The sequence below is a fragment of the Prionailurus bengalensis genome, chromosome B3, assembly GCF_016509475.1.
Source record: "Prionailurus bengalensis isolate Pbe53 chromosome B3, Fcat_Pben_1.1_paternal_pri, whole genome shotgun sequence".
Lineage (NCBI taxonomy): Eukaryota > Metazoa > Chordata > Mammalia > Carnivora > Felidae > Prionailurus > Prionailurus bengalensis.
Genome location: NC_057355.1, coordinates 54380825 through 54408478, shown reverse-complemented (window position 1 = coordinate 54408478; position 27654 = coordinate 54380825). Strand labels below are relative to the sequence as shown.

General features: G+C 39.5%; 1 protein-coding gene across 1 annotated transcript in view; it reads right to left on the bottom strand.

Moving 5' to 3' along the window:
- Positions 1 to 27654, bottom strand: part of ATP8B4 (ATPase phospholipid transporting 8B4 (putative)) — a 191173-nt gene that overhangs the window by 25967 nt on the left and 137552 nt on the right. Inside the window, exons 21-23 of the mRNA XM_043554514.1 lie at positions 15822 to 15966; positions 12798 to 12981; positions 11980 to 12203 (exon numbers count right to left, since the gene is read on the bottom strand). Of these exons, the coding sequence (XP_043410449.1) occupies positions 11980 to 12203; positions 12798 to 12981; positions 15822 to 15966 (553 nt within the window). The remainder of the gene's footprint in view (positions 1 to 11979; positions 12204 to 12797; positions 12982 to 15821; positions 15967 to 27654) is intronic.

Below are 27654 nucleotides of genomic sequence, written 5' to 3'. Positions count from 1 at the left end.
CCTTTAATATTCAACCAAATGAACAAATGCCAGTACAGCAGCACCTGACAGAGAGTGCTCAGTTAGTGAACACCTTTATCATATATGGAAAGGAGGGAGGGGAGGAGAAAGGGAGGAAGAGGAGGAAAGAAGAAGGGAAGGAGGGAGGAGCATTCAAGGTTCCAAGCTTTGAGTGGTAGGTTTAATGAATAAAGAAAAAGGTATATTTCTCCACTAATTATAATTATGAAAATACAATTCTTTATTGCTACAGCCACATTTATTTTTATAATAAACTACTATATTAATGAAATCAATAGAAGATTAGGACAAGATTTAAAGGAAATGAATTATCTTGATAAGCATCTTCCTTATGAAAACTTAATTATATCAATCACTCTTCAGCTCTAGTTTTGCCTCAGGCTCTACCAAAATGTGTTAACCTGAGTCATTCACCTAAAAAAAAAAAAAATAGAAACACCTTCCAGGGGTGCCTGGGTGGCTCAGTTGGTTGGGCATGTGACTTCAGCTCAGGTCATGATCTCACAGTTCATGAGTTTGACCCTGCATCAGGCTCCATTCTGACAGCTTTGGAGCCTGGAGCCTACTTCAGATTCTGTGTCTCCCTCTCTGCCCCTTCCCTGCTCACACTCGGTCTCAAAAATAAACAAACATTAAAAAAAACTAAAACAAAACAAAACAACACCTTCCTGGGTGATGTGCACTGACTTAACACAGTTTAGGCTTTAGGGGCTGCCACAAAAATTAAAGTCACAAGCAGTATTTCTTCTACAATAGACTTCTTTGCTTCTTGTAACAGATCTCTAACTACTTAAATAGTTATCCTAGTAAATATGTTCCTCTTCTCCTTAAGGTCCTTAGATAACCTCAGAAAGTTTTTAAGTCCCCCTCTGGTGACTAGGACTAGCTGGGTGGGACACACTAGCCCAGATGACAACCCACATGGAACTCATCCGGGCTTCTCCCCTTCGAGACATGCTCAAGCCCTCTACCACCTATCTCCACCACTTCCATCTCAAACACACATGCTCACACACGTAGGTTGCTCAGATGCCCCCAAGAGATGGAGGAGGTAGAGAAAGGAGGGAAAATGGCTACTTTGGAGCCTCTGATGTGGGAAGCATTCTGGTCTGAGACTAGACCAGTCAAATGGCAGCAGCACTCTGATTTTGGGTGACTCAAATTATAAACAAAAGTTCTGTGTAAAAGTATCTGTCCTAGGGCTCTTGGACTCCTAGGGGCAGCCATACCCCCCCCCTCTACTTCCAAATTTTCTTTTCCCATGTCCAATACTCTGAATAAGAGATAAAAGCCATGCTTCTGTGAGATACCACTAGTCTGTTTGGAAACATGTGTCTCTTCACAGATCAGAAAAAAAAAGGGAGAGAAGAGTTCTCCATTTTTCCAACTTTCCTGTTTTCCTTAAGGAAGGCTTCTCCTTGCTCCCTTCTTTGTGGAAGCAATTTATCAACCTTATCAACCATTTTATATAGAGTAAAAATACTCCAGCTACAAGTTACAATCTAACAGCTTGAGGAATACACAATCTGTGATTTATAGAAAACCACATTTAAATATACCTTAACAAGGCTCTTAAACACCTACCAAGGGCTTTCTACTCTGAGATCATTGGCTTAGCTCCTTGTTCAAATGACAGGATAGACTACCATGCACCTCCCCTCTGCCTTTTGCTGTGTGTTGTAGAGGAAAACTATATAATGATATTTTTCTTTTTGGCCTTAAAAAATATTTTTCATTTAAAGAAAACACATTGAGGAATAAGTATGAGGTGCTCAGTCTCAGCACATCTGTTACTGATTTGTGTAATTAACAGAAACCCACTAGCAGGAGCCAGGAAGAATGGCCACAGCCTAAGCACCCACCCCTCCCCAGGTTTTCCACAGAGCACATCTGGAAGGCAAAGGAGAAAGGAACCACCATGCCAGGTTGAGATGGACTCACAGGTAACCACAACCATGAAGTCATCAAAGCCTGGAGATTAGTCGCACTCTAAAATTTCACTTTCAAATTTTTTGAGTTTTCTTATATTGTTTGACAGAACGAAAGTTTTTCTTGATTTGACAAGATAATTGTTTCCATATCGCAGCAGAATAAAAACAAAACATACACAGCTCTGTATCTCACTGACAATGATAAATCATCATCAGATAATATCATCCCTTGAGTACCGGTGCCAGTAGTTGCATAGTTGCAGACGTGAATTTCCTAAATAGGACTTCAACCAATGGTGGGGTGGTTTTTATTTTTTGGTTCTGTCCTTGGTGGGGGATGGTTCATCTTTCTTAAAAATCCTGAGGTATAGGGTGCTTTTAAAATAAGTTACTCATATAAGTGGTGTAGACAGGCCCACAGTGGATTCCATGAAAGCCATGCAGGCTTTGATAACAGATTGGGATAATGCATGTTGTTAAAAAAGGGTCCGTGATTCAGTTTAGAGTTTTCTCTGACCTTTATCCAAACTCCTCTGATCCAGACACTTTGTTGGAAATCTCACCAGGATAGATTATATTTAAATTCTCTCTCAGAGGCAGTTTGGTAGAAGTGTTTGCTGGCAAAAGAAAAAAAAATTACCTCAAGCTTCTAGATGATTCCAGAAGGCAGTCTGCCCTTTCTAAGGGCCTAAGCTCTGGGAGACACCACTCAAGACATTAGCTCTCTCTCAATAAGAGCGGATTTTCTCTTCATAGTCACATTGTACTGAGTGTTGTTAGATATTTCTCCTTTAGATATCAAATAAAGCTAACAATTTGCCTGACTAGGGGTTGGGTGAAAACATTTTTTGAAGGAAAGAGTTTATGGCCATTCTCTCTTCCAAGTCTATGACAATTAGCCCACTTATCAAACAGAGTAGAGAGAACACTGAAGAGAGAGTCAGAAGATGTGGAGTCCAGTCCCAGCCTTACACACCACTGATCCTCAGATCTTGCAGGGCTCAGGCTCCTCCTCTGTAAAAGGAGGGGCTGGACTCAATATCTGTAACATTCCCTGACAGAGTCAAGATTCTACATTTCAACAAAACAGACACTTTTTGTTCTGTGTTCCAGCTGTTTCCCCAAAGAAAGTCCACCCAGCAAGGCAAGTGAAAGGAGTGTAGTCCTTCCCAAGCAGATTCTTTCCCCATGTGTCCCAAAGCAACCACAACAGAGGCAGGCACTGAAATTAACCAGGGGAAAGTCCACAAACCAAGTACAAACCAGCCTGTATCACATCAACATCCATCTTAGATGTCCTAAGGCTACCACCATCCAACAGGCAATCAATGGTCCCACCCCCAGCCCCTTGGAGCTTTGCACACCACAACTGGATTGGCTTGCACATCTGCCCCAGACCACCTACCAGGATGGGACATTGATGGGAATCTCTTGGAGCTATCTTCAGAGAATAAGATCTTGGATAAAATTCACCAGGCCCCCAGAGACAGGCCAACGTAGTCAAGAAAGAGCACATGTCACTTCATTAAGAAATTAAACTGGTGTTTTTAAAAGTCAACACTGTGTCTAAGAAAGCACAATCTGTTTACATTTGATCGATGTTTTCAGCTGCAGAGTGGCTTACTTCAAAGCAATCTATTGAGAGGTGTGGGAAAGGAGTACTGAAGTGCTTATGAATCATATTGGGATTAGACAGGGTTGGCCCCAAAGATGTGGCTCATCCATGACAAATTTAATTCAAAAAAAGTCTTGTGGAAAAATTCTAATTTTCCATCAAAAGTGACTATGGAGTTATTCAACATTAGTTTCACATTTATGAAAATAAAATCATTTCCAAACTGTAAGTTCCCTAAGGGTAGGAACTGCATCCCTCTGGTTCATTCTGGTATCCTTGGAGAGCACTTGGCCCTCAACTGGCCCTCAGTTTATTCTTGTTAAATGAATGAAAATTCAAAGACTCTAGACTGGTGTGTCAGAGGATGAGGCAGGAGGCCTCACTCCTGTCAGGACTGGACAGACAAGCGACTGGGGGTCGGGCCTCCCAAGAAAGGGCCTCTAAACTCACGCCTGCTATTCTGAAATCTGGCAGGCTCCTGAATTTTTATTACTATTGGCTCCATTTCACCGTGGATCTTTCAATTCCACTGAAGCAACATAAGAGAGAGATGGCAGAGGTGGGAAGATCTCAGATGGCTTTCACTGACAGACTGGAAGTAAGTGTTTATCTAATAAGTGTAGGGGCTACTAAAGCTGTATCACCCAATGCATGGCTTTGAAGCCTGGAGCCAACTACATGATTTCAACTGGGGGAAAGAAGCATCATTGCAAAAATGTCCCCTATTTAAAAATTCTCATTTTCTGTAGACTAGTGTCTCTCCCAAATATGTTGTTTTATTTTCAGTTGCCTCATTTGCAGCATATTGTCTTTGGGAAAACAGGGCAAAGAAAACCTGTTGCTAATCAGGACCTTCTAGAGAAAGACAGGGAATGGTAAAGACAACAGTCCCTACCGTTCCCAGTTCCATATCCATGTCACCCTCACAGCCAGTCCCCAGATTGCTAGCACACCAGGGCACACACATGCGGGTGGGGCTGGGAAACAGCACAGGCCTCATCGGCATAGTGGCATGATACCTTTTTTACAAGACATGTCTTGCTATACATACTACTGTTAAGATGCCCACACACACCAATGCCATGTGGTTTTTAAAGTTTTTCTAAATGAGTTGGTTTTAAATGGAATTTTAGAAATTGAAAAGAGATTTCAAATTCAACTACTCTTCAGGTCAGTTGGAAAGTGTTCAGTTATGAGGGAATGGCTTTTCTCCTAGTCCTCTACTGACTCACACCCTTTATACAAGCTAGTCCCTAAATCCCCGCAGGTAGCAAGACTTAACACCTTCAGACCTCCACTGAATTTTGAAAATATTCATAGGCTCACTTGAGATTTACCAAGCCAGATCCTCACACATTTCTCCTTTTCCCATGTTCTCATGTTAATTTCCATTATAGTTTTCTGTTGAACCTATTCATCCATTTCTTTATTCCCTGGATGAGAAAATGAGTTCCAGGTGGGTAGGATACTTGTCCTATTCATCATTTTGGTTTCTCTTCCAAGATGGTAAACAAATACTCCTATTAGCAATTTGACATTGTTGTGTGACTCACAGCTATGGGGAAGGAATGAATTATTGAATTTAAAATAGAAACAACTTAAATGTTCATAAATCAGAATTGTCAAATGATTTATAATAAGTCCATGTTTCAGAATGCCATTAACAAAAATAACATTTTTTTAAAGAATGTAAAACCAGAAGTGTTTCTCAAAATGTGATAAGTCTTCTTGTTTGTTTTTTAAAGTTTATTTATTTTGAGAGACAGCATGAGTGGGGGAGGGGCAGAGACAGAGGGAGAGAAGTAATCTTAAGCAAGCTCCATGCTGTGAGCAGAGCCCAATGCTGGGCTTGAACCCATGAAACCATGAGATCATGACCTAAGCTGAAACCAAGAGCCAGATGCTCAACCAACTAAGCCACCCAGGTGCCCCAGGTTTTGGTTTTTTGTTTTGTTTTTGTTTCTTTTTTGAATGAGAAAGATACAAAGAGTATGGTCTCCAATATATAAAAGTTGATATATATTCACATGTAATGATTTTTATAATCAGAAAAAAACCAAGAATTCTGGAAAAGACTACAGAAGTTTAAATGTAAACACCCCATTTGAGCATACAAAAGAAGGCTGTTTTGTCCAGTAGACTAGAGTTAATTTAAAAAATGGAAGTTTTTAAAAGGGAGAAACATATAAATAGTTTATTCCAATGGGGATAATATTCTTAGAATCATTTTGTCCTCCATACATCTTCCTGACTCCAAAACAATGGAACCAGGATAAGTAGCAGGGTGATGTCTGTTTTTGCAACCATTGCCATAGAGATATATATTCCAGAATTTCCCAAAGTGGATTCTGTATGGCATCTGTTCTAAGGACAATATGCAAATTGCTTGGAAAAATGGGGTTCCATGCCAAATGAGTTTGGGTAATAATACCAAATCTCACTGACTCTTTTATATATATATATATATAATATATATAACATTCTTACAAAACTAAGGCAGCAAAGGCCTGAATCTTTAGTGTGAAAGTGAAGGAAGAACAAATCATCACACTAAAAGGGGCTGCCTATGTCAACCTTGGCACTAGCTAAAGGAAGAGACAAAAAGTTTCTTCTGAAAATTTGAACCACAAATGATATTCATCAGAGTTTTCAATTCAAATTCAAAAAGTCCTGGAACAGAGAAAAAGGTCTCAGGTAGGCAGTATCCCCAGAGAACTGACAGGAGCCACAAAAATGCTCTCTGGAAAAAAAAGGGATTTCAGGAGTGATGTCATCAAGATGGCAATGCAAATCCTCCCCACCTTCAGTCTCCCTGACAAGAATACCAACAAGCACCTACATACAGACAAGACACCATTGTGAAAATCCCAGAACCAGGACCTGAAGCGAAAGCACATCACATTAGATGGGCAAGAGGAGCAACTCCACAGTGACCACACCCCCCTCCACAAGGCTAGCACAGTGCCTTACCAAGACAGCCCCTTGGGCCTATGGTTTCTCCAGTGGGAAAAAGACAACCTAAGGAGGACATCCAGCTCCCCCAGCATTGCACGACACTTCCTAATAATCCCACTCAGGTCTTGCCTCGTGGGGATTACTGGGGGAGTCTGCAGGGCTCAACCACTGAGATTCAGATGGAGATGGAGATGGGAGGTGAGGCTTATGATAACCAGCACTCAGATATTAATGGACCTCATTCCTACTTGCAGCAGCACTGGAGATCCCTGCTGGGGATTCTACCAAGGGCAGAGCCAAATCTGTGGCTATGTCTAGTCGAGGAGCTTGGTTGGCAGTTCTGCCTGATTTGAATACCCAGCCAATGAGCTGTATTTGCCATGGAGCCCAGTCTATGATCCCACCTAGGCAGGGAAGAAAATTCACAGTTCCACCCAACTGCTGAGTACAGCCCCTAGCCCCACCCAACCAGACACCTCAGACATCCCTGAAGCCCATCCTACAGCCCTGTTTATGCAAGAACCCAAACCAGCAGCCTTTCCCCCTGACAGTTAAGTATCACCATGGCCCCATATGATAACCAGGGACCCTGAATAGTGACCCTAGGAAGCCTCAAAGCCCAGTCCTTGGTATCACCCAGCCAGGGAACCCAGCCTACAAGCCCACTCTGAGCAGAGTTCAGCCTGCAGAACTGCTCAACTTCTGAACACAGCCTTCAGCCCTATCCTGCCAGGGAGCCGAGCCAGTGACCCCACCCAATCCTGGGCACAGCCTGCAGTCCTATCTGATCAGGGAGACCAAAGAGTTACCCAGCCCAATTTGGGAGCACACTCTGTGGGCCCACCTAATCACAAGGCATAGGCCGAGGCCCCACCCAATCACAAAGCCTTGCCTATAATGCTGCATGAACACAGGATATAGCCAATAGTACCATCTGGTCAGGGAGCATAGCCCAAGACCTCATTCAAACATGAACAATTCCAGATCCTAGCCTGTAGCGCTGCCCAATCAAAGAACCCAGCAAGGGACAGTCCCTCTGACCTCAGAGCACAGAAGTGACTAGAGACTTGGAGGAAGCCCCACCAATGCCCACAGATGCCGCCAGCTGACCCATCTGGTACCCCAATGGAGCTGAGCTGTCTTTCCTTGCTAAAGCAAACCTGTAAAGTATGGAAATGGAGACCACCTGCTCAAATGTGCAGATACCAACTCAAAGAATCAAGGTCATGAAAATTAGGTAAATAACACTACCAAAGGAAACTAATAAAGCTCCAATAACTGAATGTAAAGAAATGGAGATCTATGAACTAAAAAAAAATTCAGAATGATCCTCTTAAAGATGGTCAGCGAACTATAAGAACACACAATTAAATGAAATTAGGAAAACAATGCATGAATAAAATGAGAAGTTCAACAAAGAAAGAAAAATAATCAAACAAACAGAAATCCTAGCCTGAAGAATATAGACTGACCTGAAGAATTTAATGGAGGACATCAATAACAGACTCAACCAAGCAGAAGAAAGAATCAGTGAACCAAAATATGGATCATTTCACATTTTCCAGTCAAACTCATAGAAACACAAAGTATAATAGAGGTTTCCAGTGGCTGGAGGGAGGGAAAAATGGGCAGTTGTTTTTCAATGGGTATAGAGTGTCAGTTTTACAAGATGAAAAATTTCTGGAGATCTGTTGCACAATGTACTGTTGTAAATGTACTTAACACCATTGAATTCTATACTTAAAAATGGTTAAGATGTGTTTTAAATTTTATGTGTTTTTAATCACAATTAAACTTTTTTAAAGTATTTTAAAAATAACTGATATAGACCATGATTATATAACCTACTTCATATGGTTATTGCAAATATTGAGCTAATACAGGCAAAACATTTAAACAATGCCGGGTACATACTAAGTGCTACTTAAGTGTTAACTATAATTGCAATTTGCTTTTATCTCTACTTGTTAGTGTCGACAATATGATTCCACCTAGAAGATGACACCATAGTGTTGACGCCATTACACGAGCATTGTCACTGACTTGCTGCCTTTTCCTCTCCAACAGAAGGTTACAAATTACTACTTGCCACTCTCATGACAAGCCTATCTACTTCTCTGACAAGTCTAAAAATAGAACCTTGAATTCTCCACTGTGTGGACAGCTAATAAAATTTGTGAGATCACACTTTGCCATGTCCACTAAGAATGCACCTCTTAGACATCCTTCACCATGCCTGGGATACAAGCACCAGCAGACAACCACAGTCTGACACATACCAGGGACTTAGTAAATAGTCATCCAATGAATGAAAGTTTGAAATAGTGGGACCAATGGATCTTATTCAATAAGTCTAAGCCTGGGTCCCAATTTGATCAAATCATCACAAAAATGAGGGCAAAATAGATAGCTGTCCAGGATCCTTCCTCAGTAGCTCAATTGGTTTTATGAGGTGATTGTTCCTCTGCCTAAAGAGGATTTTCCCTGCTCTATTTAAATCAACCAAAACCTACGCAAAACAAAATAAACCTGGAAATCCACTGCTTTTCCTATAATGAAGCAATATACAAATAATTAAGAAATACATCATTTGTGGCCCAATTAACTTCGTATTAACCCAATACAACACACACACAAAACATCATTCTGCATTCTGAAATCAATGCCATAATCACACTGAGATCTTAAGACACAAGCCCCTCTCCCACCATGCCGGTCAGACTGTATACATTTACATGGACCAGACGTAGAGCCTGCAGAGGCAGCCCTGGGTACAGGGAGAGGAAGCAGCAACCTGAAGTAGTGACTGGATATCTGCAACCTGAAGGAGTGACTGCATATCTGAATGACTCTCCTTGCTGCATCTACCTCAAGCACACAAAAGGGTTCTAGAAACACCCAACAACATGAAATGGCCAGATGCTTCTATATGCCAGGTTCCATTCAAGATTATGGATGGTACAGATGATTCAGACGTGCTTCCTTTCCTCATGAAGCTTATGGTAAGCTGGATAAAACACAATAGCCTAGGTAAACTGAGAAAATCAACTCTCTGACCTGAAACAGACCCCCCCTTTTTTCCTCACCCTGTATTAGTACATGTATAACCTCAGGGGCGAAGGCTTTTGTAGGATGGGTAAAGAGATTCTAAGCCCTCTGGAAAAATTCTATTTTGGTGATAAGTTGTTTGCTAAACTGGCCCCTCCTCCTCAGGAAAGGTGAATGGAGTCTAGCATGGACTGAACAAAAAGTCAGCAGACTGGAGTTCATTCCGGGCTCTGAGTTCAAGGAAACATACCTTTGGACTTTCTTCTATATTGGCCAGTCTTGTGGTTCTCAAAATATGGTCCCCCACCTGCAACATCAGCATCTCCCAGTGAAATTGTCAGAAATGCACATTCTTGGGCTTTACCTCAGACCTACTGAATCAGAAACTTGGGTGGGGCCCAAGGAGCTGTGCTTTAAAAGCCCTTCAAGTGATTCCCATGCATGTTCAAATTTGATAGCCCCTGGTCCAGCCCAACTAACCAGCACAGGAAAGCACACAGAGGGTCAGTCAGGACTGACCATGGTCAAGTAAAGATTGTGCAATTAACTAGAGATTTTGGTGGAAGGAAAGGAAAGGAAAGGAAAGGAAAGGAAAGGAAAGGAGGAAGGGAGGGAGGGAAAAAAGGGGAGGGAGGGAAGGAAGGGAAGGAGGGAGGGAAGGAAGGAGGGAAAGAAGGAAGACAGACAAGAAATATGCTAAATTGAACCAAACATTTAAGAAACCTAATCATAGACCAGTGGGGTGTCTTACAACTGGCTTTAATCATCAGATACTCAGGTTTTTAGAACAATCATTGTTCTCTCTTGCTGTTCTCTTTCAAAAGGTAAATACTGGTGACAGGATTGAAAATCTAGTTGCTTAACGTCTGACTCTGACAAGTTTTATCAGATCTTGAAAGCAGAGCAGAAAATCACCTAAATGTAGAGGTTAAAAGTCACTAAACATTAGTTTCCAACTTCACAGTTTAACAAAGAAAACTCTGGCAAGTAAACTTGCTATCCAAGCTCCATGTGTCTATAAACACAAATCACTGACCACTCTTCTGTATCCTAAGAGGCCTAAATGAGAGTACAGGCGTCCCTCCATAGTTCAGTGATTTTTCAAAAACCCCAAACCTTTGCACTATGAAAGCTGGATCTCTTGGAAGCACTGCTTAGCAAATAGTCTTGCTTCATTTTTATGTGGAGGAGAAGTCCCCAGCCTAGGAAGGCACAGGCCACATTCTCACATTTGTTTTTGTTGGACAAGGTGAGATTATGAGCAAGTAAGTCCCTCTCCAGCCTTCTCTGAACTAAGGCTAAGAAAACTGAGCACTAAATTTTTGAAAAACTAAAATCAAGACTTTTGCTTTCCTTCAATGTCTGGAGATTACAAAAAATATCAACAAAAATATTAACATAGTCTGCTTTTAGTTCTGGGCATATTATCCTTAAAAGAGAACATTAGGAATGGGTATAGGTGTGCCTCATTTTAAGAAATCTCAACCTCACAGATAAAGGGAAAAATGTATGAAACCACTATTTATATAGGCACCTGTTTGGCACCCCTAAATAACTATCTTTTAAAATGGATATGAGTAGAGGCACATGGGTGCCTCAGTCACTTAAGCACCCAACTCTTGATTTTGGCTTGGGTCATGATCACATGGTTCGTAAGATGGAGCCCTGCATCGGTCTCTGCATGGGCAACCCAAACCCTGCTTAGGATTCTCTCTCCCTATCTTGACCCCTCCCTTGCTTGTGTTCTCTCTTTCTCTCTCTCAAAATACATAAATAACCATTAAAAAATAATAAAAATATAAAATGGATATGAATAGATAGAAAAATATAATCTTAATTTATCAATTGCTAATTTTTCTTCTTTGTTACAAACAGTATCTATTTTATCAATTTTTATCTGATGAAGTGCTGTCAAACAGCCTTAATGTCAAGGTATCAATTATTTCTCCCTAATATAAAACTTATTTGCTCTCAGCCCATATACAGTCAATGTGTTGGGTGAGTGACCATCTTCCCAAAAGAGATACATCAACATTTCTTGTTAGTGTTTCTTAGTCTTCTGTTCTGAATTAAAGCTCCACATCAAGTTTATCAGCGATCATACCAAAATATTTCAATAAAAATTAAAATGCTCAAGAAGGAGTACTCATTGATTACATATATATATATATATATATATATATATATATATATATATAAAACAAATAAATAAAATTCCAGATATGTGTATATTGTTTTGTGTTTAAACCTCAAGTCAACTATAAATTACCTAATTGTCATATTGTGACTTGTATTAGACATATACAAAAATGCTATCAATAAAAAGCCATGAAGAACAGTCATTTGCAATTCAGGGGGATCTAATAAAAGAAAGAAAAGTGCTTTTTTTTTTTTTTTTTTTTTACCAACCTGGGCTGAGAAGCCGCAGAAGAAACCAAACCAGAAATGCACAAGTGTGAATGCAAAATTCTTATAGAAAAAATAGCATAAGAATTTGCACATTCGGAAATAGGACCACCTTCCATGAACAAGGAGAAGCCTTTGGAGGTATCTAAATTGTGCGAATGAATAGTCACTGGCTAAGACTGCCTGCATTCCTTCCTGACCGCTGATGCCAACACCAATGTGAGCACCTACAAAGGAAAAGAGGAACATTTTCATTCCCTGAACAAAGATACAATCTCTTTTATGTCATTATTTACCTACAAAAATCTTACAGATATAGCACTTATATTTTTTTCACATATATTATCTCATGAAACACTCATTAGTTAGGTATTTATCTTAATGTTGCAAAAGAGGAAAGTGGCACAAAAAGTTCAGTCATTTGCATGAAGTTTTACAGTTTGTAAGTGGCTAAACTGGGATTAAACCCAAGTGTTGGGACTGTGGATCCAGTGTTCATTCCTTACACCATAGCTAGTTATTATACAATATAAGGTGATCAATATCCTTTTCTAGCCTAAATCAATATCCTTTTCTAGTGTAAAAACACACAATATAAGGTGATTAATATCCTGTTTTAGCCTTTTTCTTTTAATTAAAGACAAAGTTGTTGTTGTTGTTTTTAATGAATGCTAGTAATGCTGAATGCATTGGATCCATAAAGTATTCATTTTAGAACTAGTGGGAAAATTAAATTACAGTGCAACCTCCATTACATCTTGCCAAATGCTGAACCCAAGGACTCCCGCTATACAGCAGACCATACTGAATAATACCCTTACTTTTGATCATGCTGACATCATTGGCTCCATCACCTATGGCCAAAGTGACAGCATTTCTGTACTTCTTCACCAGCTCTACTACTTGGGCTTTCTGGAGTGGGGTGACTCGGCAGCAAACCACAGTCTTACACATGCAGGCAAGTTCTAGGAGATCACCCTTGATACCACTTTCTAGGGCATGGGCCTATGTTATTAAAAAAAAAAATCCAGATTAGAACAAGAAATAATTAATGAGAGATGTCTTGTTTCTCAACTGATATATTTTCTAAACAGTTTAAGTTTCAACAAGTCATTGTTGACCCAGAATCACATGAACAACTAACTAAAGATGAGTACAAAACTCCTACTAAGTGCCAAGGAATTTTAGAATGAAAAAAAAAAAAAAGACACAATGCCCTTGTGTGTCCTCCTTAACACATTATCACGCTACATTGGTGAGATATAATTAAATGCCAGAAAATCTCCAGAATCCACTAAAAGAGAGAAAAGCAAAAGACTGAGCCTACCCACCATCTCACCAGGTTTAGAAAGAACTACATAACAATGATGACTTCTTTGTTCTAAGTGATGGAAGTTTTGTTTCCTTTGCATTGTTGTTTTGTATATTTAGTGTTTGTTGTTGTGGTTATTAATGGTTGGGCAAATGAAAAGCAGATGACCTGTAGATTAGCCCTTGAAAAACAAAGTGATTGAAACCAAGAGAAGCCTGTGCAAAAGGGTGGCATTCAACCTATGTCTCAGGCAGGGTTCCCAACCAACTCCAGCCTTGCTCTTCTCCAAATAACCACAGCCTTTATGTATGCCAAGAAATGACTGGAAAGGAGAGCATAATCCTTTGCAGTTAACTGTGTGATTTGTTTTCTAGAAAACATCTCATTGTACATTATTTAGTAAACACATTGAGAGGAAACAGGAATCCACCTCAACTTTGAGTCATCAGTATCTCTGAATGAATCTCTAGCAAGATATTCACAGCCTGTCACAATCTGACCTCTATGTTTCTTTTGAGTTCTGGCTTCTACCACCACCTTTAAGTTTACTCTGTACTCCCATCATGCCAAAGTGCTTGTTTCCATAACATGGCAGGGTCTTTCTTGCCTCTGTGCCTTTGTACTTGTTGGTCCTGTGCCTGAAAGCATCACTTCCTCCAGGAAGTCTTCCCTGACTTTCACACAAGGAACTAAATGTGTCTGTCTCTATGCTCTCAAAGCTTTGTGTTCATTTCTCTATATAGTATTTGTCATACCACTTGAGATTAGCTCTCCTGCTAGATGGCAATCCCTAAAACAAGAACCGAGTTCTATTCACATCCTTATCCTCAAGCTCTAGCATCTTGACTTGAGCATGCCTAATAAATGTTCATGGTATCAATGAAAGGATGGGTGAATATAAAACATAACTCTGATGTAGAAAATTCTTACGTCAAGGCCTATGATTCCTAAGGGAATCTGTGAGTTAGCTTTCTCTTTCTGAAAGAGAAAGCATGTAACTGGTTTTCTTGCCCAGAATGGTCTCCTTTTCTCTTTCTTTTCCTTCTTTATTATCAACAAGTGAAAACCTAGAGTCAGACTCTGAGAAGGAAGAACCCAATTACATTCCACAAAGCATCAAGATTTAAGCAAACTGGAATCATGATTTACTTAAAAAGAAAGAACAAAAGAAAGAAAGAAAGAAAGAAAGAAAGAAAGAAAGAAAGAAAGAAAGAAAGAAAGAAAAAAGCTTCTGACCATACCAGCAGAAATGTGGTCAATTCTCCTTAAATGAAAAATGACATTTCATGGTTTCATAAGCTTCAGGCTTTGAAGCTGAAACGGTTCTTGAAGAGCATCTATCTTAGCTCTTCCTTTCAACAGATTTAGAGACAAAGGAAGAATAGTATATTTTATCACCTGGGTAGTCTAACCCACCACACACTGGCTTCTTTGAGCCTGAGGGAAAGTCAAAGCACCACTCATTAGGGACCTTTCCATAGTGTAGTCCCTGGGAAGTTCAGCCTGGAGGCCACCAGCTCCAAGCCCCAGTTGACAGGCTTATAATTTTCAGTTGCTGCTCATTTGTGCAAGGGAGAAGTTCGTGTCATCTGGACAAACTTTCAACTGAGCTTGGCCTGCAGCTGAGCTCTGTAACTTTCCATGGTGTAGAAGGCAACACATCATTACGTCTGGAATCCAGCTGGATAATGCTCTAAGCACTAAAAGCTAACAGACAGCTGATCACAAGGGGGAAAATAAAATATAGCCATATCCAACTTCTTTTGTCCTCTAAGAAACTGTCTACAAGAAGATACATTTATTTTCCAAACTCCAAAAGTGAAAAATGATCATCAAAGCTGGGGAAAGATGTGAGATTAGCTCTTTGGGCATATAAATGATAATTTCACTGGAGTGCAATCAGAGCTTTTGTCTTCTAAATTAGAAACTCAGAGGAGTGTTTTGATATTTGTTCAAGATTTGGAACCTGAACTACATTAAAAGCACAATGCAAGTTTATTCTATTACGACAAGAACCAGATTTCCTAATCAAAGCAAATTGTTTGGCATTGCTGTAAAATACTGCTATTTAGAAAAACCACCAGAGGTATCTTAATGGCAGTAATTTGGTGTGGTAATTATATGAAGATCAGGTTGTGCTCTGCCAAATCACAAACATCAGCAAAACAGTAATTGCAATACATCCAACAGTTGCGTTATTTTAATTAAATAACAGTGAGCTGTGACACTCTCCTTAGAAAAGCACTTAAACAATACTGCTAATGGTTTACAGTCACTCACATAAGATGGATATTCTGTGAATACAGTATTTCTTTGGAACCTCCCTTTCACTGTGGTGGTTCAAGCAATAATGTATGAAATATGTATCAGAAACTTCCTTTCCCCTTGCAAACAGGAAATCATCGTGTATACCCTCATTTCTAGTAGTGTCATTTGTTTGGAAAACACAAAAGGAGATCTCATTACGACAGCACAAAAGAGACAATTATTGGAATAAAGGAAAAGAAAGAACAAGAGCCTTAAGCAAACTCACCAAACTGTGGCCATTGATGATTAAGGCATAATCTCCTGTTATGGTTTCTTCTACAACTGAGTCCAACTCCAGCTGCTGTTTTTCAAAAACTACATGGCCGTTGGAAAAACTTCTGTTTTGTTCAAACAAATTTTCCTTTGCTTTTCTTGAAGGAGAAGGGGGAAACAAATCATAACAAGTATACGGAGCATACCTATTACTCTGACAAGAGACTGGCCTGCAGGTAAATTCAGCTCATCACCAGTCAGATAGACTATGGCATAAGATTCCATTACAGGAAGCAAGTTGGATAGTTCTTTGTGATTGGAAGGCCATCGCAAATTTGCAAATTCCAGGCAGTAGGAGTGTAAACATAATGAAAACAGAATCATTTTGAACATTTAAAATTACCTAAAATCTAAATTACCATCTTGAGCTGTGCTTCAACTAGATAATCTGGATACATTTGGTATATAAGGTTGTCTGTGCTTCAAAGACTTAAAAACCACTGGTCTGGCATGAAATATTGTTAAATAATAAAAAGGGAAAGACTAAAGATCTCCTGCAGAGATCTTATAGCAATTCTAGGGCATTAATATATAAAATAAATTCATTAATTTGCAGAAAATTGTCATATAATCTGGCTTAAAACAAGTCTTTCAAGAAGCACATTTTTAAAAAAAATGTGACAATAAAACTAAATGTTATTAGAATATAATGGACTGTTTTAAGTGAAAATTGATTCATTGATTCAACAATGAATTGATTGTTTCAATGAATTGATTCATTGATTCGAACAATAGAATACATCTCTGAGAAAGAAAATATAGACACCAAGGATAGAGGGTTGTTCTAAATGGAAACTCACCCCAGTGCCCTAGATCTAATTAGCGGTAGATTAATCCTGCTCACACTCATCCATCTCTGCTATTTAAGAAAAAGATTGTATGGTCACTTAACATACTTAGAAGATGCATTTTACTCTTCTCTTCAAAATGGACAGATAATGCCTTTAATGGAAGGGAAATTTCCTCTCCAAGGATATTTGGATGACAGGTTTTGAAGTAACATAGGGCAAGCTGACATGACTCCAGAACTTTCAACCATAACCAGAGAGACACATGGCAGATGCTCCCTCAAGATGAGTGCCAAAGCCAGCCATGAATACACTGGGCCACCACTTGTATATACAAAATGAGGCCCCTGGAGAACATGGGGAGTGAGAGGCAAAAAAATGGATGTTTTGGCTTAGAGCACAATGAAATGGTTCCCCAAAGGCTCATCGTAGGTAGAAAACATTTATTAAAATGTCTTTATGTTGTAAAAAGAAGGCAACGTTGACTACACAAAAACAACTGTTTTAGCCCTTAGCTTTCTAATTATTTGAAAATTCAACACTAATTGTTTATATGCGAAGTTAAAAAAAAAACCACACACACAACACATACAAAAACACCCTTATCTTCTGGCTCAACATCTCCTTCTGCTGTCCAACACCAAAATCACAGCCTGCATTTAGGAACCCAAGGAACCCAGAGATTCCATGTCTCTGGCTCCAAGAATGATATCATGCATTTAGCAATCAGTCTGTAGAATCAAAGAAAGATTTATAAAGTAATAGTGCTATGTGTGAAATTTAGAGAGTTAAGGTGAGGGGGTGGTGTGGAGAACAGACATGAAAAAACAATGTTGTTAAGTGGGAAAATCAGACTTTACATCAGATAACCATGTCAGGGAATCCTCCTAAACAGTCATGAAAATTTACTGTCCCATATAATGAAGGAAAGCTAGAAAAACAAGCTCAGAAGCGAGCATTTTTCTGACAATGTTGCAGAGCTCATAAATTGGGTCTTAGGAAAGCACCAAAGGGCAAACATCTCCTGAGGTTTCCTTTTTAGTAAAGTTCTCACTCGCTGTATAAATGACTCAATCTCTGTTTCCCCCCCGGAGAATAAAAACATTCCAAAGAAGGGTGAAGTTCATGAAAGTATTGGCTGAAATTCTATTTACTTAGGATTTCCCCCCCCTAAACTGTCTTAACATCTCCAGGCAGAAAAGGGACAGTTTTTTCAGTTCAGTTTAAATTCCCACTGTGTTCCCTCCACATGGGCCAACAACCCTCCTCACCAGACTGGGCTCACGTATTTTCAGACTTTTGCCCATGCTCTATAGCTATCATTTCTTTTTCTTCCCGGAACCTAGCTCTTAAAATACCAGCTGGTTCTCAAAAAAAAAAAAAAAAAAAAATTTAGGAGGAGGGGGAAGACTACTCATGACTCCTTTCCTTGAACAGGAACTATAGGTTTTTGTGGGCATAACACACAATGTTTAACCACAGAGCACAAATAACAAATGCTAAAACAAAAGAGTGCCTGTTTTTCCCCAAGCTTTGTAAGGAAGGGCAGTCTATTATAATCCTGGCATGAAGACACGCATTAACGGCTGAGGCAAATGTGGCATTCACAGCCCTGTGCCACCGTAAACATAGCAGAGCACAGTTAGGCCCATGCTGGCTTCCATGCACTCTGCACTCTATAAAAAGAGATGGTAGGGAAAAGGATCATTTGTTAGTGCTTGTAAGGCACTCTGTTTTCAAACATTACCTGGACCTGTTAAGGAAACATGGCACCATGTTTAAAAGAAGACAACCCTGACTTTGATAGAAGAGCACTGATCTTGGAGCCTGGAGAGCTGGGTTCAGGCCCAGGGTCACCCTCTGACATCTCATGTGCCCACAGTTGGGTGATCTGACCTCCAACTACTTGACAAGTCAGTTACAGACCCAGTCAAGAACCTAAGTCTTCAAATTCCTAGCTCTCAGTTCTCAGTCTTCCACACTAAGTTGATTTACACACAGAGTAGGCCACAGGCTTCCTCTAGGATGGGACAAAAACAGTGCCAGAGGAGTAGTTAAGAGATGGGACCATGCTGCCAAGAGTAGACAAAGGGAGGAAGTACATGAAATTTTGATTTCAAGCCCCAGTTCCATCCCTTACTACCCATGTGATCTCTAAGACACTCAACCCCTAAACCCATATTTATTAGCAATTAGGGGAACGGGACAGCCAATCAGACTGGTTTTCACCAGCTACGAAAACAGGGGCAACTGCACCAGTGTGTACTAGAACATCACCAAGATCTGTTAGTACTCTAAAATTTATGATAGAAACTTAACCTACTAAAATATTTTGCCTGGGTGACTAGAAGTTTGAAATGAGGAACAAAATGCATTTTGTTTGGCTTGCACAGTGTTTCTAAAATTCTATATGAGTTTATGGACAACCTGACTTCACTTTCACCCAAGGCTCCACCACTCCCTAATGTCTTATATACAGCCCAGATCACGCAACTAATATTATCTGTCTGGTTCTGGAGCCATTTGCATTTGACAACTCTGCTCACTCATACAGATAACTTTCTACCAGGTAGTGCCCAAAAAAAGTGTAATGCATATTTTGCTGATTAAAGAAGAAATGTCCGTTCCTAGATACATCACTGGGGTATTCCTCAGAAGCAGTGGAGACATGTCATGGTTTAATTAGTTATAGGACATGAATTTTTCCAACAAGACGTGATCAATACAACAAAAATGAAATATGGAGTGAGTTGGCTGTCAGCCCAAGCAAAATTACATTCTTAGTCTGTCTTCCTTTGGGCAGAAGACATATCTATGTATTGGCAAAATATAATCGATGCAGTAATCTTCTGAGGAGCCATAGCAGCATTTAATTGTAGATTTCTGGGCATACCTTTAATAGTAATACAGTTATGGTGGCAAAATTAACACAGGAGCCAAAGTGTCTAAGACAGTTTCGTAACACTAAATTTGAAACAAGCTACATGCATGATATGCATAAAAATTATATATCCATGTTTATGAAATAATCTCAACACATTTAATAGGTTTAAATATAATCACTTAGTTCATTTCCTTCTAATAGCTACTATCATTTAGATCCTGTTCTTTTGACATACCTTTTTGGGGTGTTTTTACATCAACTCTCACTGAACTCACATACATATATACAAATACATTCTTTGGAAAAAAGGAATCATATATATGATACTTTGTTATCTCATTTTTCACTTAAGTTTATTATGGACATTTTTCAATGTCAGTAGACACATAATCACTTTTGTTAACTGCATAGTATTCCATTGCTTAAATATGTCATAGTAATTAACAAAATCCCTTGTGCCTGGGTATTTGAGCATTTTCTAATTTTCTATTATAATTGGTAAAGCAACCAATATTTCTTTATATACATATTCAAACATTTTTACACTTGTTTAAGGACAATTCCTAGAAGTAGTGATCATTGGATGAAAAGTGTATATATGTAATTTTGAAATATGTTGCGAGTTTGCCCTCTGGTAAGTTTCTACCAACGTACACTCCCAACAACAGTTTATGAGAATTAATATTTCTGCACATTCCTTCCATATAATGACAGTTATCCCATCTACTTAGTCAGCCATAGGTAGTTTGATAAAATCTTGAGATATTAACTTTGGTTCCCTACCCCTTCTGTAATCACCACCACTACCATAGATGATGCTATTTACTCAGAAACATACCTTGCCTCAGGAGATCTCAGTCAAATACAGAGGGAACAAAAAAGAGTCATGACCTTGCTTTTTAGGTACCAAAATAGACTCTTGAAACTGATAGCAGCATTGATCTTGAATTTCACTATGGGGTTTTGAGAGGGAAGAAAAAAAGTTCTCCATGTATCTTAAGACTAATCCTTAAAGGAATCAGGGAATAAAATGTTGCCATAAGCAATAGAGTAGAAAGCCCATCCAAGCCTAGAGGAAATAGACTATGAAGAGGAACTTAGATGCTGGTGAGTCACTAAAAGAAAGAAAACTCATAACCTGGATTGGTAGTGGATGGAGGAGTGTGTGGGTAATGGAATCCTCTGATGAGTTTTTGGGAAACTGAGTATGGAATAGTTGCTGCTGAAGTATGGTAACAAAGAAGATACAAGAGTAAAGGGATTTCAGGAACAGAGGTAGCCATGTGAAAGCACAAGTCTTCTTGGATACAGAGATGAAGAGCAGCCACACTTGCCCTGTTTCCCCAGAAGCATGTGGAAGTCAGCCAAGAGGGACAGCCAGAAACCCAGAGAGTCTGGAGACCAGACAGAGACACAGAAGTGGGAAGTGCTAGATGCCAGTAGGGTAGATGCTGAGGATCAGTAACAGGTAAGGCAACTGTGCATCTTAGACCTTACCCAAAAGTACCTAGTTTAATTCTGTCACCAGGCAGAAAAGGAGTTAAAGTTCAGTTTTATAAAATTTAAAGAGTTTCTGTTCTTGCACAGTTGAGTGTATTCTGGGCCAAGAAAGTCAGACAAGCTAGAAATTGAGTCCTAACCATTCTACCTCCAAAAGAGCTATCAGTTTGATTCCACGCTTTCCTCATCTACTGTTAACAGCTTCACTGCCTTAAGTTCAACCCTCATCATCTCTAAACTTGGGTGTTCCAACAACCTCCTGATGCATCTCCCCATAACATTCATTTTCCCATCAAACATACTCCATCTATCCAGTCACTAGAATGTTATTTCTAATACATAGAATTGGGCTTGTCACTCATCTGCTTAGAAGGACACCCACATTCACCCAATAACTTCAGGATAAAGGATAGCCACTTTCACTTGTCAATCTATCATCAATCTGTCTCTGAAAAAATGGTCCCCACCTCTAAGTTCTATCATACTCTCTAGCTACAACTTGGAATATTTTCTCTAGAATAGAACATAATTTCTTTCATGTTTCTATGCCTTTGTGTGTGCTGTTCCATCAACCTACAATATCTTTATCCAATGTAACCAATCAAAGAAGGACATCCATAAAGGTTGTAAGGGATCAATGTGTGGTCTTCAATATATTAAGAAGGTTAATAAAAAATACAGATTGCTCTATGATAAGAATGTATGGACTCTCCACCTGTAAGTTTTTTTTTTAATGTTTAGTTATTTTTAGGAGAGAGAGAGAGAGAGATCTGGGGAGGGGCAGAGAAGGTGGGAGACAGAGGATCTGAAGCAGGCTCTGTGCTACAGCAGAGAGCCTGATGCGGGGCTCAAACTCACAAACCACGAGATCATGACTTGAGCCGAGGTTGGTTGCTGAACCGACTGAGGCACTCAAGTGCACCTAGACTCACCACTTTTTTTTTTTTAATTTTGTGTTATTCTATTTAACATGGACAAATACTGATAGAATTTTTTATATAATTTTAATAGAGACTCCACAGAGTCTATTGGGGAAATGTTAATAAAGGGAGTCCCTGTTGCGGAACAACAGCTAAAGAAAAGAGAAAAAAGGGAAGGGACCAAGTGGGGGCGGGGGGAAGGCAAGAAGCATGTTCACTGAATGGCCATAAATCTTTACATTCTTATCTCTTTGAATCTCCCAAATAAAATAATCTACAGAGTAGATATTTGCATATTTTACCATTTACAAATGAGGAAACCAATCAAAGAGAGGTTGAACAGCATCCTGAAAAGCAATCAGTCTGCCAGTTGAGTACAAATCTGAGATTCAAACTTGGGTCCCTCTAACACAAAGCCCATATCCTTCCTCTTACACCTGCTGTCACTCTCTGGAATTTATTCACACTGGTGTATGACCTTAAATGAAGCAGTAAGATGCCTCAACAGCTACATTTTTTATATCAGTTATTTAAAGGGAGTAAGAACACATCCAAGGTAAAAGTATAGGGAGACACATGGCAAGTGATTCAGTGCACAGGATCTGGGACCACGCTAGATTCAAATACCAGCTGAACCACTGGCCACGTGTGAAACTTCAGGCATGTATTGAGCTTATCTATGCTTCAACTTCCTGATCTGTAAAGTAAGGATAATTATAATGCCTACCACTGGGTTGCTTTGGGAATGAAATTTAATACATGTATCCAGCTTATAATAGTGCCTCAGGCACTTTCTTAAAGCATTTAGCACTAGGCTCATCAGAATCTAGATCTGCTCATATCCGTCTTCCTTCAGCAAAAGTTAAAGTCCCCAAACAAAAGGTCATTTAAAGAGAAAGATTTTCTTAAAATAAAAAACTTAGTTATTAATTATTAAACAAATTATTAATATTTCCCCCACAAAACTCCATAGAATCTATCATTAAAGTTATATAAAAATACCAATAACATTATGTCCATAATAATTAGATTTACCAATTTATTTGGCAAAGACATGCAGTCTTCAGTCATAGCTTCTACCAGCATGTACAGCAGTTTCCTACCATGGGTAAAACAGTATACAAGTCGGAAAATTTAATCTGCAAGTAGCAATTGGTGGTGCTAACAGTTAAGACTTCCTTTCTTTTCAAAGTAGGGAGAGGAGGAACATATTTCAACATCATAAAAGCCATATACGAAAGACCTACAGTTAATATCATCCTCAATAGGGAAAAAGTGAGAGCTTTTCCGCTAAGGTTAGGAACATGACAGGGATGTCCACTCTTACCACTGTTGTTCAACAGAATACTGGAAGTCCTAGCCTCAGCAATCAGACAACAAAAAGAAATGAAAGGCATCCAAATTGGCAAGAAATAAGTCAAACTTTCACTCTTCACAGATGACATGATAGTCTACATGGAAAACCTGAAAGACTTCACCAAAAAATGGCTAGAGTTGATACATGAATTCAGCAAAGTTGTAGGATATAAAATCAACGTACACAAATCTGTTGCATTTCTATACACCAATAATGAAGCATCAGAAAGAGAAATCAAGGAATTTATCCCATCTACAATTGCACCAAGAACCGTAAGGCACCTAGCAATAAACCTAATCAAAGTGGTAAAAATTTGTACACTGAAAACTAGAACATGGGAGGAGTTAAGGCGGCAGAGAATTAGGGGGACCGGGATCTCCCTCATCCCTCAAAGACAGTGATGTTGAGGTTAGAATACTTTGAACACCCAGGAAATCTATCTGTGGAGTGACAGAAAAATCTCCACAGGTGGAGGGAAACAGCTTGGCAGGACAGAGGTGCATGTCTGCAAATTAAGGAAGATAAAACAGCCTGGGCACAGAGGGGAGGGATCCCCTTCTATGGAGAGACAAAAGGGAGAGAAAGAGAAGCTTTGGATGCAATATTGTGTTAGGACAAGAGAAAAACCCCTCTAGACCACAGACTGGGGAAGAAGGAATACAGACAGAGCCAGTTTCTCCTTTACAAACAGCTTTAGAAGCTAAAGATCACAGTTTTCAAAAGTGTGTGACTTTTCCCAACCAAAGCCACCACTATGTGTGTGAACCTGAGGGGAGGGGAGCCAGCCACAGGGTGCGGTAGTGATCCCAGGGGTGCCCTGGGAGAGAACCGTCCCCCCCCTTAAGTACTGTGGGAAGAGGGTATATTGATCCCCAAAGTACAAAAGACAGTGTAGGCACCAGCCATATCGGCAAGGCGGAGTGGCACTACCCCAGAACCAGGTCTGCATGGCTCGGGATCCCCTAAGATATCGGGTTTTAAATCCCAACTGAGTGCCTAGGAGACACAGGAAACTGTAGAGCAGGACAAGCCAGCCGCCCACACTGCTCTGGGAGGACAGCCTGAACAACATGGTTTCAGACACCTGTCTGGGGAGGAGAGATTGGGATGTCGCCAATTTTTCTCCCCATCACCAACACAGTGGGGTTTCAGAGAATAGAACAACAGGCCCCCAATGGAGGCGGGACCTGTTCACACCAAACCCCAACCCTCTGTGCCTGGCAATTGCTCATCTACTAGAGGAAGACTGACACTGTGCCAACCAGAAGGCCTCTCCTCCAGACCAGTACAGCCACCGGTCCCAGGCACCAACAGACAACTGTCCTGCTGTTTTGAATGTTAGTCTGTTTCTTTTTTTTCCCTCTCTTTTCATTTCTTTTCTTCTCTTTTCTCTTCTTATTCTTTCTACCATCTTCTTCTTTTTCCTTTGGAAACAGGCTCATCCTTTCTGATATGATTTTTAGTCATTTCTTATTATATATATACGTTTTTTTCTTTCTCTGTTTTGTCGGTTTAATCAGGTATTTTTACTCTACTATTTTTACACCTTTTCTAGATCTCCTTTATTTTTCTTTCTCTCTCTTTGGATTAAGCCTTATAATTTGTTTGATTCTCTGCTTCCCACCCCCTGCCCCCCACACTCTTTCATTTTTCTCTTTGTATGGGATCAGATTCCCGGCCCTTTATTTTTTTCCAGGGTTATGTCAATGAACAAATCAAAGCACACCTGATGGAAGGGCTAAACAATGAATTAGGAGGAGCTTTGTAGAAGACTGACCAGTGGGATACAGCAGCCAAACACATAACAATGAAGCGCATGCAACACTCTCCAAAAACACTCCCTGAAGTGCCAGGCCATGGACAGCATATGACCACTTTTTAATACAGGTGTAGGACACATAACAAGCCATTAAAACATATTAAAGACAGAAGCCTAGTCAAAATGATGATACAGAAGAATTCTCCCCAAAAGAAATTCCAGGAAGAAATGACAGCCAGAGAATTGTTCAAAATAGATACCAACAATATATCTGAAGAAGAATTTAAAATAACAGTCATAAGACTAATAGTTGGGTCTGAAACAAGCATAGAAGACAGCAGAGAATCTATTGCTGCAGAGATCAAAGACCTAAGAAACAGTCATGATGAATTAAGAAATGTTGTAAATGACATGCAAAATAAACTAGCAGTGACAGTGAGGACAGGAGAAACACAGGGGAGAACAGGTGAAATAGAAGATAAAATTACAGGAAATGATGATGCTGAAAAAAAGAGGGAAAAGAAATTACTAGACCATGAGGGGAGAATTAGAGACCTAAGTGATTCAATGAAACAAAATAATATCCATATTATAGGAGCTCCAGATGAAGAGACAGAAAGGGGCAGAAAGTTTATTTGAACAAATTACAGGTGAGAACTTTCTGAATCTGGGGAAGGAAATAGGCATCCAAGTCCAAGAGGCACAGAGAACTCCCTTCAAAACAAAAACAAGTCAATACCATGACATATCATAGTGAAACTTGCAGAACACAAAGATATTTCTGAAAGCAGCTAGGGACAAATGGGCCTTAACCTACAAGAGACACATAAAAGTAGTAGCAGACCTGTCCACTGAGAGTTGGCAGGCCAGAAGGGAGTGGCAGGAAATATTCAATGTACTGAATAAGAAAAATATGCAACCAAGAATCCTTTATCCAGCAAGGCTGTCATTCAGAATAGAAGGAGAGATAAAGGCTTTACCAGACAAACAAAAACTAAAGGAGTTCATGACCACTAAACCAGCCCTGTAGGAGATGCTAAGGGGGACTCTGAGTGGAAAGCAGTAAAGACTACAAAAGACCAGAGACATCACCACAAGCACAACACATACAGTAACACAATGACCCTAAATCCATATCTTTCTTTTTTAAAATTTTTTAATGTTTTTATTATTTATTTTTGAGACAGAGAGAGATAGAGCATGAGCAGGGGCAGAGAGAGAAAGAGGGAGACACAGAATCTGAAGCAGGCTCCAGGCTCTGAGCTGTCAGCACAGAGCCTGACGCGGGGCTCAAACTCACAAACCATGAGATCATGACCTGAGCTGAATGAAGTCAGACACTTAACCGAATGAGACACCCAGGCGCCCCAAATCCATATCTTTCAATAGTCACGCTGTATGTAAATGGATTAAATGCCCCAATCAAAAGACACAGGGTATCAGAATGGACAAAAAAACATGATCCATCTATATGCTGCCTACAAGAAACTCATTTTAGACCTGAGATCACCTGCAGTTTGAAAGTGAAGGAATGGAAAACCATCTATCATGCTGCCAGACAGCAAAAGAAAGTCGGAGTAGTCATACTTATATCAGACAAACTGGATTTTACAAACTGGACTTTGTAGTTACAAACTGTAACAAGAGATGAAGAAGGCCATTATATCATAATTAAGGGGTCTATCCATCAAGAAGATCTAACAATTGCAAATGTTTATGCCCCCAATGTGAAAGAACCCAAATATACAAATCAATCACAAACATAAATAAATGTATAGATAATAATACCATGATAGTAGGGGACTTTAATACTCCACTTACAACAATGGACAGATCATATAGGCAGAAAATTAATAAGGAAACCATGACTCTGAATGATAAATTGGACCAGATGGACTTATCAGATACATTCAGAACTTTTCGTCCAAAAGCAGCAGAACACACATTCTTCTCATGGACCATTCTCCAAAATAGATCACATACTGGGTCACAAAACATCTCTCAACAAATAAAAAAGGGTTGAGATCATATCATGCATGTTTTCAGATCTCAATTGCTATGAAAATTTTCCACAAGAAAAAAAATGGAAAGCCCCCAAATACACGGAGGTTAAAGAACATCATACTAAATAATGAATGGTTCAACCAGGAAATTAAAAAAGAAATTGAAAAATATATGGAAGCAAATGAAAATGAAACCATGACAAGTCCAAACCCTTTGGGATGCAGTGAAGGAAGTCCTAAGAGGAAAATACATTGCAATTCAGGCCTATCTCAAGAAGCAAGAAAGTTTCCCAAATACAGAAACTAACCTCACACCTAAAGGAACTAGAAAGGCAGCAGCAAAGAAAACCCAAGGCCAGCAGCAGAAGAGAAATAATAAATACCAGAGAAGAAATAAACAATATAGAATCCAAAGAAACAGTAGAACAGATCAATGAATCTAAGAGCTGGTTTTTTGAAAGAATAAACAAAATTGACAAACCTCTAGCAAGACTTCTCAAAAAGAAAAGAGAGAGGACCCAAATAGATGAAATAATGAATGAAAGAGGAAAGATCACAACCAATACCACAGAAAT